The sequence below is a fragment of the Somniosus microcephalus genome, chromosome 3 (assembly GCF_052327205.1).
Source record: "Somniosus microcephalus isolate GS21.2 chromosome 3, FLI_Smic_1.0, whole genome shotgun sequence".
Classification (NCBI taxonomy): Eukaryota; Metazoa; Chordata; class Chondrichthyes; order Squaliformes; family Somniosidae; genus Somniosus; species Somniosus microcephalus.
This window is the reverse complement of record NC_140989.1, coordinates 183,693,282-183,713,887: the sequence shown is the minus strand read 5'-3', so window position 1 is coordinate 183,713,887 and position 20,606 is coordinate 183,693,282. Positions and strand designations below refer to the sequence as shown.

The window sequence follows — 20,606 nt, the reverse complement described above, 5'->3', positions numbered from 1 at the left end:
GGAAAGGTTGAGTAGGTTGGGCCTCTATTCATTGGAGTTCAGAAGAATGAGAGGCGATCTTATCGAAACATAAGATTGTGAGGGGGCTTGATCGGGTGGATTCGGTGAGGATGTTTCCACTGATGGGCGAGACTAGAACTAGGGGGCATAATCTTAGAATAAGGGGCTGCCCTTTCAAAACTGAGATGAGGAGAAACTTCTTCACTCAGAGGGTAGTAAACCTATGGAATTTGCTACCCCAGAGAACTGTGGAAGCTGCAACATTAAATAAATTTAAAACGGAGATAGACAGTTTCCCAGCAGATAAGGGAATTAGGGGTTACGGGGAGAGGGCAGGGAAGTGAGTCTTGGTTCGGATCAGCCATGATCCTATTGAATGGCAGAGCAGGCCCGAGGGGCTGTATGGCCTACTCCTGCTCCTACTTATTGTTATGTCTAATCTTATTTGTTTAACATACAGAAAACATGCATCATGTAAATAGTACCAAAAGTAAATAAATACTGTATAACAGCACGGTGGCATAGTGGTTAGCACTGTTGCCTCACAGCACCAGGGACCCGGGTTCGAATCCGGCCTTGGGTGACTGTGCAAACTCCACACAGACATTCTCCCCGTGTTTGCGTGGGTTTCCTCCGGGTGCTCTGGTTTCCTCCCACAGTCCAAAGATGTGCGGGTTAGGTTGATTGGCTATGATAAATTGACCCTTAGTGTTAGGGGGGATTAAATACGTGGGGTTATGGGGATAGGGTGGGATATGTGTTGGTGTTGGTGTAGGGGTTATGGGGATTGGGTGGGACATGTGTCGGTGCAGGCTCGATGGGCCGAAATGGCCTCTATCTGCACTGTGGGGTTTCTGTGATTTCTGTGATTCTGTGATTTATAGTAGGCTCAAACATTTTAAAATGACAATGTGGAAATACATAAACTACCACATTTCACATGACCGGTTACTTAATCTCTTCCAATGTCTCTCCATAGATGATGACTTGGAGATGTACAAATGTTCTGTCTGAGGTGCTGGCAAGTTTAGTTGTCAGACAGCACTGCCGAGACTAGGAACTTGCCATATTGGTGTGCACATCAGTTCTTCCATAATACACCTTCACCAAGAAACTGAATACTCTAAGATTGCTAGTGACTCACTATTTGGTTATGTATCACAAATGCCCTCCTCGATCTCTTTCTCTTCCACCTTTCAACCACCTACTGTTTCAGAACTGATTTACCTTGAAGGGTTTGTACCAAAAGAAACAAAAGCCATCAGGACTTGCAAATCTGTTCTGTAGGTAGAACAGGTGTCGAGCTTCTTGTGTGTTGTTGGAGCTGCACTCATCCAGGCAAGTGGAGAGTATTTCATCACACTCCTGACTTGTGCCTTGTAGATGGTGGAAAGGCTTTGGGGAGTCAGGAGGTGAGACACTCGCCACAGAATACCCAGCCTCTGACCTGCTCTTGTGGCTGGTCTAGTTAAGTTTCTGGTCAATGGTGATCCCCGGGATGTCGATGTGGGAGTACCTTCACCGCATGGACTGCAGCAGTTCAAGGCGGTGGCTCACCACCACCTCAAGGGCAATTAGGGATGGGCAGTACATGCTGGCCTTGCCAGCGACGCCCACATCCCAGGAATGAATAAAAGAAATCAGGGTGGATTGCAGGAAACATTTGGAGCGAGACCCTTTCAGCAGCACTACCCTGCCCCCTTCTGAAGAAACCCCATCAGGCTGGAAAGATGTAGCAGACAAAACTGAGATTTTTCAGTTCTCCTGGTTTGCTACTTCTGAATCTAGACAAAGTCTCCTCTATGCAATAGGAGCTCTCTGTCCTATAAGACAGCCACCAAGCAGCGCATGTAGCATCTTCATGTTCATGCAAAGGGTTGCTTTTAGTCTTTGCTGGCTGAAGCTTTACATAATGGCTTCTATAGCTTAGAGAATACCCACCATTAAAGTATAGAATATCTGTTTGGATGATAGATAAATGACTGTACTAGAGATCCTGAAAAATAAGTGAAATGCTATACCTTCGGCTAGTAACAATGTATTGTTTAAACTTGGTTAGAAGTGGATAGCATATTATTCACATTAGCTGGGGAATTATGCCCAATAGAGGGAGAAACAGAAGTCACTGAAGGAAGATTTTGTGTAGATGATTAAATGATGAAGTGGACATTTCAGATATTTGCAGAATGCCTTGGACACAACCAGTTACTCCATTCATCCAATCATATGGATTTTTTCCCTTTTTGGAAGGGGCAAAGGATAAAATTGGAGACTCATTCGATGCTTGTTCTGGACTTGGTGCATCATATGGGAGCCCACAACAGCCTGAACACAGTTGTTGCTGCCAGGATTCACATAGATCCAGCTGAAACTCAAGACAAATTATGTTCAAAAGAAATCTGACGAGGGGTCATTACAAACAAGCTCAAAAGCATCCCCTACTCAAGTTTGATTTCTCCATTTTCAACATCTATCCTTATAACCCTTAGTAAAACTAATCAAATTAATGTAAAATTATCGACAATTATGAATTGTGGACTCACATGGCTTGAGAATCACCAAAATAAGTTAATAAAAAGGAGCCTCATTAGGCAGTGGAAAATCACCCCTCTCCCATGTTCAGATCCAGGTACCAGAGTAGAAAGGTTTTCCAAGCAGTCCTTTTAAGCCTCTGAAAGATTACTTTTTCTTTTGTCATGACAGAACGGTGTAGGGACCGGGTGCTAGGGTTTGGATGATCAGCCATGATCTCGTTGAATGGCGGAGCAGGCTCGAAGGGCCGAATGGCCTACTCCTGCTCCTATCTTCTATGTTTCTATGTTTCTATGAACGGAACCCTCATAATATTGCGTCACCAACATTTATCAGCTTTAACCTCCCACTTTCAGGAGGTGGTAGGTAATAGAGTTCATGTTTTAACACATCTAAAATTATGCTTCACTCTGAAAGCAACTGCAGATAAAAATGGCTTATGGCTCAACTGAAACCAGATGGGCTTTTTCCAAGAAGTTCCCCATTTTGTATACTTTATGGAACAACCTCCCTGAACAAATGTGGATGTAGTCACTATTTTATTTTACCATTCCGTTTTCCACCTTTGACACCCATCTCAAAGTATTTTTGCATCTTCCCACCGTCATTATTTGATTGTGTTGTCGTTTGGTCTCAGTCCAGCTAGCTGCCTCAGTTGCTGCTTTACTCCTAACCTTCCCCTAGTTCTCCAACAGCATTTGATGTTTACCACCTCTCAATGCCTGCTCCTTTGTGGGAAGTAGTGAAAGAAAAAGGTAAAAAAGGAGAAACGAGCACAGAAAGACAGATTAAAACAGGACAAGAATGAAAGCTAAACATAATCTATGTACATACGAATTAGGAGCAGGAGTAGGCCACTCGGCCCTTCGAGCCTGCTCCACCATTCAATAAGATCATGGCTGATCCGATTACTCCAGGTTCCTGCCTACCCCGATAACTTTTCACCCCCTTGCTTACCAAGAATCTATCTACCTCTGCCTTAAAAATATTCAGACTCTGCTTCCACCGCCCTCTGAGGAAGAGAGAGTTCCAAAGACTCACGACCCTCTGAGAAAAAATCTCATCTCGGTTTTAAATGGGCGACCCCTTATTTTTAAACAGTGACCCCTAGTTCTAGATTCTCCAAGAGGAAACATCCTCTCCACATCCACCCTGTCCAGACCCCTCAGGATCTTGTGTTTCAATCAAGTCACCTCTTACTCTTCTAAACTCCAGCGGATACAAGCCTAGCCTGTCCAACTTTTCCTAAGACAACCCGCCCATTTCAGGTATTAGTCTAGTAAACCTTCTCTGAACTGCTTCCAACGCATTTACATCATTCCTTGAAAAAGGAGACCAATACTGTACACAGTACTCCAGATGTGGTCTCACCAATGCCCTGTATAACTGAAGCATAACCTCCCTACTTTTGTATTCAATTCCCCTCGCAATAAACAAGAACATTCCATTAGCTTTCCTAATTACTTGCTGTACTTGCATGGTAACCTTTTGCGATTCATGCACTAGGACACCCAGATCCCTCTGCATCTCAGAGCTCTGCAATCTCTCACCATTTAGATAATATGCTTCTTTATTCTTTCTGCCAAACTGGACAACTTCACATTTTCCCACATTATACTCCATTTGCCAGACCTTTGCCCACTCACAACCTATCGATATCCCTTTGTAGCCTCCTTATGTCCTCTTCACAATTTACTTTCCTACCTATCTTTGTGTCATCAGCAAATTTAGCAACCATACCTTCAGTCCCTTCATCCAAGTCATTTATATAAATTGTAAAAAGTTGAGGCCCCAGCACGGATCCCTGTGGCACACCACTCATTACATCTTGCCAATCAGAAAATGACTCATTTATGCCTACTCTGTTTCCTGTTAGCTAGCCAATCTTCTATCCATGCCAATATGTTACCCCTACACCATGAGCTTCTATTTTCCGCAATAACCTTATCAAATGCCTTCTGGAAATCTAAGTACAGTACATCCACCGGTTCCCCTTTATCCACAGCACATGTTACTTCCTCAAAAAACTCCAATAAATTAGTTAAACATTATTTCCCTTGCACAAAACCATGTTGACTCTGCCTGATTACTTTGAACTTTTCTAAGTGCCCTGCTATAACGTCTTTAATAATAGCTTCTAACATCTTCCCTATGACAGACGTTAAGCTAACTGGCCTGTAGTTTACTGCTTTCTTTGTGTCTCCCTCCTTTTTTCAATAAAGGAGTTACATTCGCTATTTTCCAAGCTAATGGAACCTTCCCCAAATCTAAGGAATTTTGCAAAATTAAAACCAACGTATCAACTATCTCACTAGCCACTTCTTTTAAGACCCTAGGATGAAGTCCATCAGGACCTGGGGACTTGTCAGCCCGCAGCTCCAACAATTTGGTCAGTACCACTTCCCTGGTGATTATAATTTTCTTGAGTTCCTCCCTCCCTTCCATTTTCTGATTTACAGCTATTTCTGGGATGTTACTTGTATCCTCTATAGTGAAGACCGATGCAAAATACCTGTTCAATTCAACTGCCATCTTCTTATTTTCCATTATTAATTCCCCAGACTCACTTTTTATAGGACCAACGCTCACTTCGTTAACTCTTTAAATACCGATAGAAACTCTTACTGTTTTTATATTTCTAGCTAGCTTTCTCTCATACTCTAATTTTTCTCTCCTTATTAATCTTTTAGTCATTCTTTGCTGTTTTTTATATTCTGTCCAATCTTCTGACCTGCCACCCATCTTTGCGCAATTATATGCTTTTTCTTTAAGTTTAATACTATCTTTAACTTTTTTAGTTAACCACGGATGGTGGGTCCTCCCCTTGGAATTTTTCTTTCTTGTTGGAATGTATATATTGTGTATTTTGAAATATCCCCTTAAATGTCTGCCACTGCAACTCTATTGACCTATCCCTTAACCTAATTTGCCAGTTCACTTTAGCTAGCTCTGCTTTCACGCCCTCATAATTGCCCTTATTTAAGTTTAAAATACTAGTCTTGGACCCACTCTTCTCTCTCTCAAACTGAATGTAAAATTCAATCATATTATGATCACTGCTACCTAGGGGCACCTTCACTATGAGGTCATTAATTAATCCTATGTAGACTACACAAGCCAAAAAAAAATCTTCAAGTTAAACTCCCATCACTGCAACCAGAGGTTAAAGCTAGCTTGGCACCCAGCTTAGAATATATAGAATGGTTATCACTTACAGAACATTTTCATGAACAAATGGTTAAGTATTTTGTTCATTATTTACTTTCACCACAACAGTACAATTTAATTGCACTCGATTACCTACAATACCTAAAAAGATGAGAGAAAATACCTTGCTTGTAGGCAACGCTACACCACTGTGAATGTCTCCATCGAGATCAAATGTAGTTTCTTGGACACTTCGGGATCCTTGCCTGTAAATCACAATTGAGAATGTTAAATTTGAAGGATGTTTATACAAAAACAATCTATTGCAACATTTTTTCAAATACACTACATTGAAATTTATTCCCGACAAATCACAACTAAAAGATTGAGAAATAATAAACCGCAGAACTATATAGGTTTACAAAATGTTTCCCATTTCTTAAATCTGTTAGAGACATGCTTTATTATTCAGTAGTTTGTCAACATTAAAACTGTAAAGAAAATCAAAAAGATCAATGAAGAGGGGTGGGAAGAGGCTCGTATGTAACATAAATGTCGACATTGACCAATTGGCCTGTTTCTGTGCTGTAAATTCTATGCAACATATAGCAAGTTTTTAGGTATTTCTGGGCTGTTTCTAGCTATTTGCAATAACCTTTGTGGTCTTCAAACATCTCGTTATTACAGTGCATTCTAATGTTTAGATTTGAGAACCATTCATACAGTGCAGAAGACATAATGCAGCAGTCCAGGCATCAAGTGCACCAGTCGTAATGGGAAGATACAGTTTATGTTGCTGTCCTTAAAAGCTGTTTTTTTTGTTGCCAATTTCCATGATAAATTCCCAGATTTTTTCCAGGTTGGCAGTCAGGGTGGGAGGGGACTTGATTTGCTCCCAATTTTTGCAACAAAAAGCCCAAATTCTTCTTGTAATTTATCTGCCATTTGAGCTGAAAATCTGGCCTGGGCTACATATGTATCACATTTGTTATGTCACCATGCATGATACATGTACAGCATGCAATGAATAGCAAAACTCTGGACTAGATTAGTGAGAAACACAGCTGCTCTGAGCAGCCCAGTTAACAAATTCTCATTTCCAAATAAAGTACCAACTGGGAAAGAGTAGTGTCCTCCCTGCTGATGAGTCTCCAGGGAAACAAAAGGGGAATGGGGGTTAAGTGCTTGGTTTATGGTGTTCATGGCGGGAAATCACAATTGGGGGTGGGGGAAGAGAAAGGAGGAGGACAGGGAACTGGGAAGCCAATGTTTCAATCAGGTTCAGGTCTTCAAGAGCCATGTCCTGTGGAGGGCTGCAACATGATGTACTTTGAGTTTAGGTTGCTATCGGCTGCAGGATACATTGATTGGTTAGTGCTACTGTAGATAATGAGTGCCAGCAATATTAGAGGGAAGTTGTAACTTCGGGTTTCAGAACCAAACATTTGGGGCTGCTTTAAGGAGAAAAGCCACTGCGTAAATGAAAAGATTTGAAGCAGGTCTAGCTTAAGTGAGTCACATTAAGAAACTAATTTCTCTCCTGCCAGGGGCAACAGAATGAGGAGAGGATAATAAACATCAGATGATGCCATGTGATGAAAATGCCGTAAGAACAGGTTCATGCCAATCAGGTCTTGTAAGAGAAAATCTAAATGTGCACATTCACTGCCACAAAACCTGACTAAATTTTGTCTGTGGTATCCAATATAAGATGAGCTTTCTCATGCGTGGTTTGAGCAATTCCAGTGGTCAGGAATTCTAATCTTGGAAAAAAAATATTCATGGGGTCACAGTGGACATCAATTCAAAGTTCGAAGGAATAAAAAAAAAACTAACTAATTCCAAGTCATTACCTTCATGGGGCATTTATTGTCCTGCACCTAGTTGGATTGAAATCTAAATATTATGTTGTGTACGGGGCGTGCATTTAATGCAAGAAAAATTAACAGCCATTGCTGCTTTATTGTTTTATTCAAAGACACCTATGGCCATATATATTCAGATCTGTTGAACGCCAACTCTCTTTTCAGAGGACAATCTGGGTCTAAAGGTACTTCACTAGGTTGATTTTAAAGGAGATTTCTTCCAAATTGCTTCAGGTCCAAAATCAGAGGGTGCAAAATCTTTTGAGGAAGGCCCAGCTTGCCACTGGAACTGTGGCAAGGGATGAACTTGATGGGGCTGCCTATAGGACAAGCAGACCAACTTCTCTCCATAATCAATAGACTCAGTCAGGCCAGGCAGCCTTTTACATGCTCATATCATGTTTCAGAGATGCAGGATAAACACTTCAAATTTCAATTGAGGACTGAGAAGACTGGTTGGCATTTTGAGTACTGTTTGCAGCCAAAAGACATGATCTACCAGAAGAAAATATCTCCTTTAATTTAAAAACTTGGAAAGAGAAGCTTAAAGGCAACAAACTACCTTTGTAAATAGATGCATAGTTGTGATAATGGAGCAAAATATTCAACATTCAAAAAGAACATGCCATTTATATGGTGCAAGGAGAATGTCAGGTCACAGCTGTGCAATACTTCTTACAAGACTTGCCATTCTATTTGCATCCTGTGATTTTCTTAATGGCATTTAGATAATATGAAATGCTAACACAGCATCACAAAAACCTTTTTAGTAAATGATGCGCCTCAATAACTTCAAGGCTCAAAGTTAACTGGATAAAGCAAGGCTTTTATTAGCAAAGAAAGATGCCTGTGTCTTCACCTAGCTTTCTGCTGTTCTGCTGCAAGACAAGCCTGGGCTTGTCTTAAGTAGGGCCAGGTATGGGCGGAGCCGACACACCCAATGGGGAGAAAGGGGGCGGTGCACTATATACAATACAAGGTAAAACACAGGAGCAGGCAATACAATATATGTAGTTAAATACAGAGTCTGATGAATGACATATTTCATCACAGTAAATACCCCCAACTAAAACCAGCCTACAAAGCGCAGCTCACACATTCTAAATCATAAAAACTTACCCAGATTTAATTCTCTGGCCCTTGACCATAGGTCCTGTATCCATGGGTCTCTTGGCCATATGGTTCGGACTAGGATCCACAAACTTGAACACATGTGATGACCCAAATTGAATGTTCATGCCACTTTGCAACATGATGGTCTCAGTAATATGCTGCCCATCAACATACGTTTCAGCATCAAAGCTGCGTGGGGTAACGGTTACTATACCATCCATGTTAGTAAGATCACAATGATGAGGTTGAATTCCTGGACCAAAAAGCTACAAAACCAAGTAAAGCTTATGAGCAAACTAAGAATTCCATTTAAAACTGTTCTGTTTCACAAAAAACATTAAAGTGCTGGGCTCTAAATCCACTTGTTTCTTTAAAAGAAAACTTGGTAGTCAGTTACATTTTTTGACAATTTTCTAATTGGAATTTTTATTCATTTCTGAAATGCATTCTCATTAATAAATGGTGTAAATTATATACAGCACACAATTTTGGAAATAGTTACCAGTTATAGAAATGCATCGGTATTGGAAGACTAGAGTATCTGGTTACAAACAATAAGTTGTTAAAATGCATATGGCACAAAGCTAACTCAATTTTCTGTTCCGATTTTAGTTTCTCTAGTTTGCACTCCAATAAAAGCAGTATAAAAAAAAGCCAAGCATAGAAAAGACAAATTTTGCTTACAACTATAATGCCATTTTAAGAGCTTTTCTGGACCTCTTCATGCAGTCTTTTGAAGTAACATCAAATCTGCCAAGACCACACACTAAGTAGGCAATGCAACGAAGTTGGCTCGCTTGCTTAAATGCAGTATTAGTGCTCACTAGGTGTTGTTCCATTGAGAAATTCAAGGGCTGTCTGAGGAATGCTTCTCCGAAAAGTGACCCAATGTGATCAACAGTAATTGAGACAGGTACCACATATTTACTTCCAAAGCAAAAAAGCAGCTTCTCGCTACCAAACCAGAATTGCAATACTGTATTTCAAAGTCACTCATCGCGTCTGCAAAGTGCATTGCATGCTTTACCTATATAGCACAATTCAGTCTACAGCGTATTGTTCTACAATTGTAACTTCTGGCATTATTGAGGTTCTTGCTCACTTCTCACCTGCTGTTGCTTACGTGCAACGTATATAGTACACTTTTTGTTTCTCTGCCTCCCCATTTCAAAGGAAATGTTATAGTTTAAACTAGCAACAGAAGAACCATAAGGAATATGCCTTTAAAATGGTACAAGAGGAAGTTACAGTACTGATGACAGAGTGCCACGTCATCAGATTACAAATGTTTTAAATGGCAGCCTTTTGTATTCTAGTGGTAAGCAGAGCATGTGACTGAGTGAACTATGTAGTAGGCTGTGCTCTTTGAAGCATTGTGCTATGGCATTTTTTTTTATTTTTTTTTTTAATTAGAGTAGGGGACGTTTTATTTTTAATCTGCACCATGTAATACCAGATCTGAATTCCTGGTGCAGACTCTGGAGATGGCAAAGTTAACAGGTAGTTAACTTGACCATCACAAAAATTCTCCACAAAATGTAAATCCTAAAGTCCATGAACTTTGTGCATTTTGCCTATTCTAGAATAAGCAAGAAAAACAAATGTACAGGATCAAAGACTATGGAACTCAATCTGGCTGGTCACAAACACTAATACCTCTCAAATCACCCACTGCCTCAAATATTTAAGTTCGCCCTTAAAATTTTCCACATCATCAGTCTTAATTGCCTCACGAGACAGTGAATTCCAAACATTCATGATCATTTATGTTAAGCAGTTAAACCAAAAGTCTTTGCACCTTTCCTCTTCTAAACTTGAACCCATTTCCTCTCATTCAACAGATTGTGGCAAACTTAAAATGAACACCAATGATGTGTTCATTTGCTTCTTTAGGCTTTTGACAACAATGCAGAGTCATAGAATTTGTCCCACTTTTACAATCTATAAAATAGATGAATATGTTTTGTATGATTGTTCAACTGCAGTGTGGTCAACGATATGGCAAACACACTACTCCCATAAAAGAACGAAGTGGGGACCACAAAGAACTGATCTCAGTGCTCTGAATTCAAAACCGTCGAGACACAACAGCACTAGTTCAGGTTGGAAGAAAATACATTCTTGAGAACAACCTGAATTTTACATTGCCTTGGAATTGAAATACATGCTGGCATTCTACAACTGAAGTGCATTTTCATGATTATTATATTCTCTAATCTGAGTGTTTTGAGATGTCATTCCAAAGCGGGAGAGCTATATCAATGCAAGTAGGCACTGCAGCTGCAAGTTTAGTTTATTTAAAAAAATAGAAAATGCGGTGCACAGGTTTTTCTTTAGCCACTTTTGATTAGAAGGCTATACAAACTAATTCTTACCTGTATGGAGTTCTCATCTGACTTGTCAGTGCCAACATCAGTTACATTCAGTTGTAAACGGTAGAGCTTTGGTTTATCTCTGGAGTCTGAACCATCTGCAACATTTTAAAATATGCACTTTAGCCTGTGTGCACTTTATTTATTTCATTTATATTTCACACATTTTATATCTGTTAAAAAATTACGTTTGTTGTCATTTTGGCACATGAGTTTAACAAAAAAAACTAAGGAAAGTATAAACTGTGGGAAGTTAGTTATTGGAATCAGATGTGGAATTTCAACAACTTTAAACTCTTCCTTTTAGTTTTCTTTGGATCTACGAAACAGTGCAATTACATTAGGCTAGGATAAATGTTTGATGCAAAGTTCCTGTTGTGGATTTAAACTGGAAAGGCAGTACATGCAAACACAAAGTGACAAGAGGAACCGTTCATTCTAATATTAACAGGATCTTGTTCCTTGGTCACCAATGACTCAAACACAAAGCAATTGCATAGATTTTAAAGCAATGCTCACCTGGTTGAGTACTTACATTTGCAAAAATAAAGTTTGGCAATAACTTATTCTATACAGCAAATATACTGTAAGTGAGATGCTTTTCAGATACAGAACTACACAAGTTTTAAACCGGTTTTCTCTGTTCAAGCTAAAGCATAACCTGCAGCTACAGTAGTTAAAATTTGACCCACTACAGCCAGATTTAGCCCACTACAAGGAGGTTCTGTACATATTAGCAACTTTAGTGCTCAACAACTGATCAATGATTACGTGACATGGATGGAGGGATGGACGGACGGACTACTTATTGGTCAGACAAAAATTGTTCGGACAGTATACAAAAAACGTTCAAAAATCCGCTCATTAGCGGTTGACCAATCCTACCACTCATTAGCATTGTGACGTGATGGTTGACCAATCCTACGGGGTGGGCGGGGCCTAATCATTCAAACTGCCGTTAGTGCAGGAGCGGGAGCTGAGCGGCGGCCATTAAACACCTGCCGGACTTCAAGCTAAAAAAAATGGTAATGGAGGTGAGGAAATTGTTGATTCATTAGTATTGACACATTAACCACTGGAGGCAATGCCAGAAACGATGCAGATGGGGATTAAATGATGTGAAATATAGATTTCCAGCAAAAAAAAGTTGGTTTTAAAATTTAAAAAACATCCATTTGCGAAGGAGTGCATGATACACTAAGTTCGCGTTTAACGTTTTATGAGGCATTTTACGATAACGGATACCCAGCTGAACCCTGTAGGTAAGCTGTTTTTCCTCAGGCCTCGAACTCTCCTCGCCAGCCATGCCCGAGCTAGGCTCCGTCCGTCCGTCTCTCTCTCTTCCACCCCCCCCCTCCCCTCCTTCCTTCCTTCCCCCTCCCTCCCTCTCCTACCCCCCCCCTCCTCCCTCTCTCTCTCTCCTTCCTCCTTCCCCTCCCCCCTTTTCATGTATCTACAGAGAGAGAACCACGCAGCCCGAGACAGAGCGGGTTCTTCAGTTCCCTCGGCAACAAAATTATTTCTACTTTTTTCATAACAACATGCCCTCAAAAAACCCTCGGCACCGCCGGGCACTCCAGCTAGTAGTTGTATAAACTAAGCATGTGTTAACCATCTCTGCATGCTCCCACCAATGAATGGATGTATAAGAGGGAAGTTTTATGTACTGGGAAAAATGATTTGCATGTGCACTTAACTTTTTTTTTTATAAACAATTCCTAGTCACTACCCAAATGTAAAAAGTAACAGAGTAAATCAATTACAAGGATACTAAAAGGTACACTGGGCAATCTATAAAAATATTAGCCCACAATCAAATACTGTATTCTAGGAATTTTGCCAGATCACAAAAGGAGCCAATGCTAACAACATTGCACACTTGGACCCAAAACACTTCCAAGTTCAGTAATTAGCATGTTTTACTTCTACAGTACAGTAGTATGGTACATATATATCCCAATTTGGATTTTGGTCACTATTTTTATCTAGAGAATGTCCTATAAATGTTGACAGTTACTCCATTTACTAAAGTCAGCAGTCCATTAGATATATTTCAGGGTTTAGGAATGTGGAGATTATCTTCACTTGTAGAATTACTGCGCTCAAAGGAACTGCCTTTCAGATCTACTCCACATACCCTGTGCTATCCAAGTTAAGTAGCACATTTTCAGAAAGCAGAGAGGCTCCAAGTACAAGTACCTAGACAGGAGGCTGACACTTTAGAATGAACTTTGAGGCATTAACAGGGTCATTAGTTTACAGCAACTGATTAAATCAAATTCCATTATAACAAAGCATTCTGGAATGTCTTAAACTGGTGTTCTAGGGGTTGTATTCATAATTAGGACCACTGGTTTCTTTGTGACTAAATGAAATTTCATTTTTTTTTTTTTTTTTTTTAAAAACAGGTTTTTCTCCAATTTATACCAGTGTTCTGAGATTGCAATATGCGAGTGTCATTTTTTCCCTGAGAAATCAACTAAGCAACCATCTTGATTTATATCTACAGTGTGACAAATGTGATCAATTACAAGAATCTTTCAGCTACAACTGCACACAATATTCTTTACAGTATATTCTCTAAACCAATTCTTTTGATTCTTTAACACTCACTGTTCTACACAAAAAAATTTGCCACACTTTAATTTATAATATTAAATTGCTATGCATGGCACCACCTACCACAATTCTGTGAGTCACACAAGCAGCTGCATGCTTCTACCACTAGATGAAGCTTCAGAACCCTATACTTACACCTGCAGCATCACCAATGCACTTGGGAAAATTCACTTTGTTCTGACTTTCTGTGGGCAAAGCCAAAGAAAATCCACTAGTATTTGTTTGAACATTAATGTTGAGGTGAAGTCTAGTGGATATTGTTTTTTAATTTGACAACTAAACCCATGAGGCCAGCAAGGTCACAGATACCAAAGAAACATTTCTAAGGACACAACATTGTATGGGAATTTAGGATGAGGGGATTCATTTTAATTTTATGGCTATTATGGTGATTTGATTGCCAAGGCTTGCAAACTAGCTCATCAGCTTCACACACAACAAAAGGGCCACATGCAACACGATTCATTATTTAAATTTGCATAGTGCTTTTCACACCTCAGGAATTCCCAAAACGCTTTAAAGCCAATGAATTTCTGTTGAAGTAAAAACAGAAAACGCTGGAAATAATCAGGTCAGGCAGCATCTGTGTAGAGAGAAACGGAGTTAACGTTTCAGGTCGATGACCCTTCGTCAGAACTGGAAAAGGTTGGAGATGGAACAAGTGTAGGGGCAAGGAAAGGGGGGAGGGGAGGTAAGAACAAAAGGGAAGGTCTGTGATAGGATGGAAGGCAGCAGAAATTAAGAGACAAAAGAGATGATGGTGCAAGGCAAAAGGAGATGGTAATGGGACAAGTTAGAAAACAAAAGATGACTCTAGCTGAAGTGTAAATGGCACTGGCAGAATGATCGACAGCTGCCATGTGAGAGAGAGAGAAGAGGTAAAAAAAATAATTGCAAAAAGATAAGAGGTTATGGGCTGAAATTGTTGAACTCGATGTTAAGTTCAGAAGGCTGTAAAGTGCCTAATCGAAAAGTGAGGTGCTGTTCCTCGAGCTTACGTTGAGCTTCATTGAAACAGTGCAAGAGGCCGAGGACGGAGAGGTCAGAATGGGAGTGGAGCGGAAAGTCCGTAAGGGTGACCCCACGCTTCCGGTCGCCTGTCACTTTAATTCTCCACTCCACTCCCACTCTGACCTCTCTGTCCTCGGCCTCTTACACTGTTCCAATGAAGCTCAAAGTAAGCTCGAGGAACAGCACCTCACTTTTCGATTAGGCACTTTACAGCCTTCTGAACTTAACATCGAGTTCAACAATTTCAGACGATAACCGTTGCTCCTATCTTTTTTTTAATTCTCACATGGCAGCTGTCGATCATTCTGCCAGTGCCATTTACACTTCAGCTAGTCATCTTTTGTTTCTTAACTTGTCCCATTACCATCTCCTTTTGCCTTGCACCAGCATCCCTTTTGTCTCTTAATCTCTCCTGCCTTCCATCCTATCACAGACCTTCCCTTTTGTTCCTTCCTCTCCCCTCTCCCTGCCCCTACACTTGCTTAAAAACCTGTTCCATCTCCAACCTTTTCCAGTTCTGACGAAGGGTCATCAACCTGAAACGTTAACTCGGTTTCTCTCTCCACAGATACTGCCTGACCTGCTGACTATTTCCAGCATTTTCTGTTTTTATTTCAGATTTCCAACATCCACAGTATTTTGCTTTTGAATTACTTTTGCAGTGTGGTCACTGCTGATTTGTGTGGCTACTAGTTTGAGGGTACTAAAGATGATAAACAAACATAGGGTAAGGAAAGTACTTTTTGTTCAAACTACTCCCCTAATTTATAGTGGAAAAAAAAATCTACCATTTAAGAATCTTGATTGATATCTTAAAATGTAAATAGTGCAGCCTAGTAGGGGTCACACCCAATCTTGCACAATGCTTATCTGCGGCTCAAAAAATGAAGTTTTTTTTTAAAATTAAGATTCTTGCCAGTAAATTTTTGGCCTACAAAATAGGGGCAGGGGAAGAGAATGAGCAAGTACTTTGGGGGGAAAAAAGTACATCTTATCGGCTTTCATTTTCCTTTTATGGTATAACAGATGTCCTATTAAGATTCCAGACACACGGTCTGACAATAATTCCATCTGTATTTAGACAGTGCATGATTGCAGCATATGCATGGTAGACCCATCAGGGAACTTCCGTGGTGGGGGCAAATGGAAAGCTGAAAAGGGACCATATGATACTCACTTTAAAAAATTGTACAAAATATCAAATTTCTTGAGCAGTGGACATATTTTGTAATCGAACAAAACATCCTGGGGCTCACTGCAAGACAGTCTCTGAGGCAGAATGCTTGAATGAAGTGAAACAAAGCAACCTTGATCTTTTTGAAGAATTTGTACAATATGTTCAATTGGTCAAGGGCAGAATGTCATCTCAGATAGTTTTTATTTAAGCCTCCCTGAAACTCTGCTATGGTACCCAAGTGAAACATAGAAGATAGGAGCAGGAGTAGGCCATTCGGCCCTTCGAGCCTGCTCCGCCATTCAATGAGATCATGGCTGGTCATCCAAATTCAGTACCCTGTCCCTGCCTTCTCCCCATATCCCTTGATCCCTTTAACCTTAAGAAATATATCCAACTCTTTCTTGAATATATTTAATGAACTGGCCTCCACCACCCTCTGTGGCAGAGAATTCCACAGGTTCACCACTCTCTGGGTGAAGAAACTCCTCCTCATTTCAGTCCTAAATGGCTTACCCCTTATCCTTAGACTATGACCCCTGGTTCTGGACTCCCCGGCCATCAGAAACATCCTTCCTGCATCTAGTCTGTCCAGGCCTGACAGAATTTTATAGGTTTCGATGAGATCCCCTCAATCTTCTAAACTCCAGTGAGTATAAGCCCAATCGACACAATCTCTCCTCATACGTCATTCCTGCCATCCCAGGTATCAGCCTGGTGAATCTTCGCTGCACTCCTTCCATGGCAAGAACGTCCTTCCTCAGGTAAGGCGACCAAAACTGCACACAATAGTCAAGGTGTGGTCTCACCAAGGCCCTGTACAACTGTAGCAAGACATCCTTGTTCTTGTACTCGAACCCTCTTGCTACGAAGGCCAACATACCATTTGCCTTCTTAACCGCCTGCTGCACCTGCATGCTTACCTTCAGCGACTGGTGCACAAGGACACCCAGGTCTCTTTGCACTTCCGCTTCTCCCAATCTATTGCCATTCAAATAATAATCTGCCTTCTTGTTTTTGCCACCAAAGTGGATAACCTCACATTTATCCACATTATAGTGCATTTGCCATGTTTCTGCCCAATCACCCAACTTGTCCAAATCGTACTGGAGTTTCACGACATCCTCCTCACAGCATACCCTCCCACCCAGCTTTGTGTCGTCTGCAAATTTGGAGATATTACATCCAATGCCCTCGTCCAGATCATTAATATATATTGTGAACAGCTGGGGTCCTAGGACCGATCCTTGTGGTACCCCACTAGTCACTGCCTGCCACTCGGAAAACGACCCATTTATTCCAACTCTTTGCTTTCTGTCTGCCAACCAGTTCTCTATCCAAGTCAATACCTTGCCCCCAATCCCATGTGCCTTAATTTTGCACGCTAATCTCTTATGCGGGACCTTATCGAAAGCCTTCTGAAAGTCCAAATACACCACATCCACTGGTTCTCCCTTATCTATTTTACCAGTTACATCCTCAAAAAACTCCAGTAGATTAGTCAAGCGTGATTTACCTTTTGTAAATCCATGTTGACTTTGTCCGATCCTGTCACTGCTTTCCAAGTGCTCTGCTGTTGCATCTTTTATAATGGACTCTAGCATTTTCCCCACTACCGATGTCAGGCTTACCAGTCTATAATTCCCTGCTTTTTCTCTACCACCCTTTTTGAATAGTGGGGTAACATTAGCTACCCTCCAATCCATGGGTACTGTTCCAGAGTCTATCGAGTTCTGGAAGATGACCAGCAATGCATCTACTATTTCTAGGGCCACTTCCTTAAGTACCCTGGGGTGTAGATTATCAGGCCCTGGGGATTTATCAGCCTTCAGTCCCATCAATTTTCCCAACACCATTTCCCTACAAATACTGATTTCTTTCAGTTCCACCCTTTCATCAGACCCTATGTTTCCCAGCATCTCTGGGAGGTTATTTGTGTCCTCCTTTGTGAAGACAGAACCAAAATATGTATTTAGTTGGTCTGCCATTTCTTTGTTCCCCATTATAAATTCCCCCGATTCTGACTGCAAGGGACCTACACTTGACTTCACCAATCTTTTTCTCTTCACATATTTATAAAAGCTTTTACAGTCAGTTTTTATGTTCACTGCAAGCTTACTCTCAATCTATTTTCCCTTTCTTAATTAATCCCTTTGTCCTCCTTTGTTGAATCCTAAACTGCTCCCAATCTTCAGGATTATTGCTTTTTCTGGCCAATTTATATGTCCTCTCCTTGGATCTTAAGCTATCCCTAATTTCCCCTGTTAGCCACGGTTGAGTCACCTTTTTTGGTTTATTTTTATGCCAAACTGGGATGAACAAATTCTGTAGTTCATCCATTCGGTCTTTGAATGTTTGCCATTGCCTATCCACCGTCAACCCTTTGGAGGGCCATTCCCCAATCAATCCTACCCAACTCGCTCCTCAGACCATCGTAGTTTCCTTTATTTAAATTGAGGACCCTAGTCTCCGAGTCAACTACTTCATTCTCCATCTTAAAGAATTCGATCATATTATGATCGCTCCGACCCAAGGGGCCTCGTACAACAAGATTGCTAATGAATCCTTTCTCGTTACATAATACCCAGTCTAAGATGGCCTGATCTCTGGTTGGTTCTTCGACATATTGGTCCAGGAAACCATCCCGTAAACACTCCAGGAATTCCTCCTCCACAGTATTGTTACTAATTTGGTCGGCCCAATCTATATGTAGATTAAAGTCACCCATGATGACTGCTGTGCCCTTATTGCACGCTTCTTTAATTTCCCTTTTAATGCCATCCCCAACCTCCGCCTTACTGTTTGGAGGTCTATATACCACCCCCACTAACGTTTTTTTCCTCAACTCTACCCATACAGATTCCACATCATCAGAGCTAATATCCTTCATTACAATTGTGTTAATCCCTTCTTTAACCAGTAATGCTACCCCACCTCCCTTTCCTTTTTGCCTATCTTTCCTGAATATCGAATACCCCAGTCCCTTAATTTCAGTTGCCAACACATTTAGGATTCCGCAAGTTATCGGAAGATAGTTCCCATAGTCTTGAAAATTTCAATTCACTGCACTTTCCCTGACCCCAGCATTGCAATGTTTGCCCCTGCCATTGCCCCCCAAAAGAGATAACTGCTGCACATTCCAGTATCTTGTGGGTTTGAAGGCAAAAAACATAAGCACAAAATCAAACTCATTTCAAAGACTTTGTATAATCCACCTCATCATGGACTCCATACCTCCCCAATTCTGCTCATCTTGGTGCTCGCCAAGCCCAGAGAAATACTTGGGATATAGGAAGCTGAAAGACACAGCATCTATTGAAACAATGCCCCAGGATAAATGCTCAACACTTGCTGGAGCTCAACACTGATTTTGACCAATCTAGCCATTACAAAAAAAAACACTAGTTCTGACTGGCATCCATCCACATGCCTCCTACTTAAGCTTTAACTGCACTAACTTTCTCCACTACAAATCAATACAGAAGCTGTTCCCTCAACATTGACAGGCACTCTATGGGTTCACTGATGTATAAAAAAAGCTGAAGAATGGTGCAAATCAAGTTATAGCAGCCCACAGGGCCAGCTGACACTAAACTAGGTCTGAGTGGACCAATCAGCACCACATTAGAGGAACATTGGCCATGCAGTAGAAACCATCCAGGGATCAGTATCACAAATAACTCCCATGTCTGACTCAATCATGTAGAATGACCCCCATCTTTCAGACGGATCCCAGTTGCTGGGTGCCAAACTTCAAAAACAAAGCTCACAACAGCTTATATCTCACATTTGGATGCTAGGCAACAGTCATTGGTCACTGCCATGGTTGAAGAAGTTTTAATGTTTGCTGCCGATCAAAATTCTTTAAATGAAGGGTTTACTCAACAAGTGAAGCACTTTGTCAACAAGGGAAAAACTGTACACCAATCCCAAGAGACAATTGCAAATGTCAGAAGGGATTGTGCAGGTGGCATGAGGTTACTGATAACATTTTAGAGACTGCACCCTTTTGATTCTTCCCAATGATTCAGACTTATTCCTGCAATGTGTGACGGATATGAATGAGGAAGTTTCTCTCTTTCCCCCCCCCCCCCCACCCCCGACAATTTTTCACCACTGACGTATTTTATACTCCCAAATAGATTTAAATGCAGAAGAATGCATCCAATTTTAAGGGAATAGTGATCTAAGAAACAGTATGAAGGAACTGGAATAATCAAAGGTCATAATAAACCAAGTCTAGATGGCATGGTAAATTAAAGTATAGAAATAGTGGGTGTTAGAAATTTTGGAAAGTTCACATCCATAGTAACTATGCATGAGGAATAGAAGACAGAATGACACAAAGGTAAGCATGCAGGCAGTTAAGAAGGCAAATGGTATGTTGGCCTTCGCAGCGAGAGGCCTGGCTGGGCAAGAAAGTCCCAGGCTTTCAGGCCTAACAAAAAAACGGGAAAAGGTAGGAAAAAGAATGTTCAGTTTAGAAAAAATATTTACAAATGAATGAAGTTTTTTTTTAAAACAATTTAATAAATTCAATTTTATTTTGCTGGAAATGTATATTTGAAAAGAAAGACGCAGAAAGCAGGAAAAAGAATGGAAGCAAGATGGCGGCCACTCACCTCGGTTCAGAAGGATAAGGCCCGCCCACACACGCACCGATTGGTCGACCGGTCAGGTTACCGAAGCGTAGGATTGGTCAATCGTCGAGTCACTCGACAGTAGGACGGCACGCGCCAGGAACCCGCCGTCCGATTGGTCGACCGACATCAC

The 20,606-nt window shown here is 40.9% G+C and overlaps 1 protein-coding gene across 10 annotated transcripts in view; it reads right to left on the bottom strand.

Annotated features, from left to right (window-relative positions):
* Window positions 1-20,606, bottom strand: part of afdna (afadin, adherens junction formation factor a) — a 314,437-nt gene that overhangs the window by 154,615 nt on the left and 139,216 nt on the right. For all 10 annotated transcript variants that reach the window (XM_085982002.1, XM_085982003.1, XM_085982006.1 and 7 more), the window contains 3 exons: window positions 11,033-11,127; window positions 8,664-8,923; window positions 5,864-5,945 (listed from right to left, as the gene is read on the bottom strand). In XM_085982002.1, coding sequence (XP_085838128.1) covers window positions 5,864-5,945; window positions 8,664-8,923; window positions 11,033-11,127 — 437 coding nt within the window. The remainder of the gene's footprint in view (window positions 1-5,863; window positions 5,946-8,663; window positions 8,924-11,032; window positions 11,128-20,606) is intronic.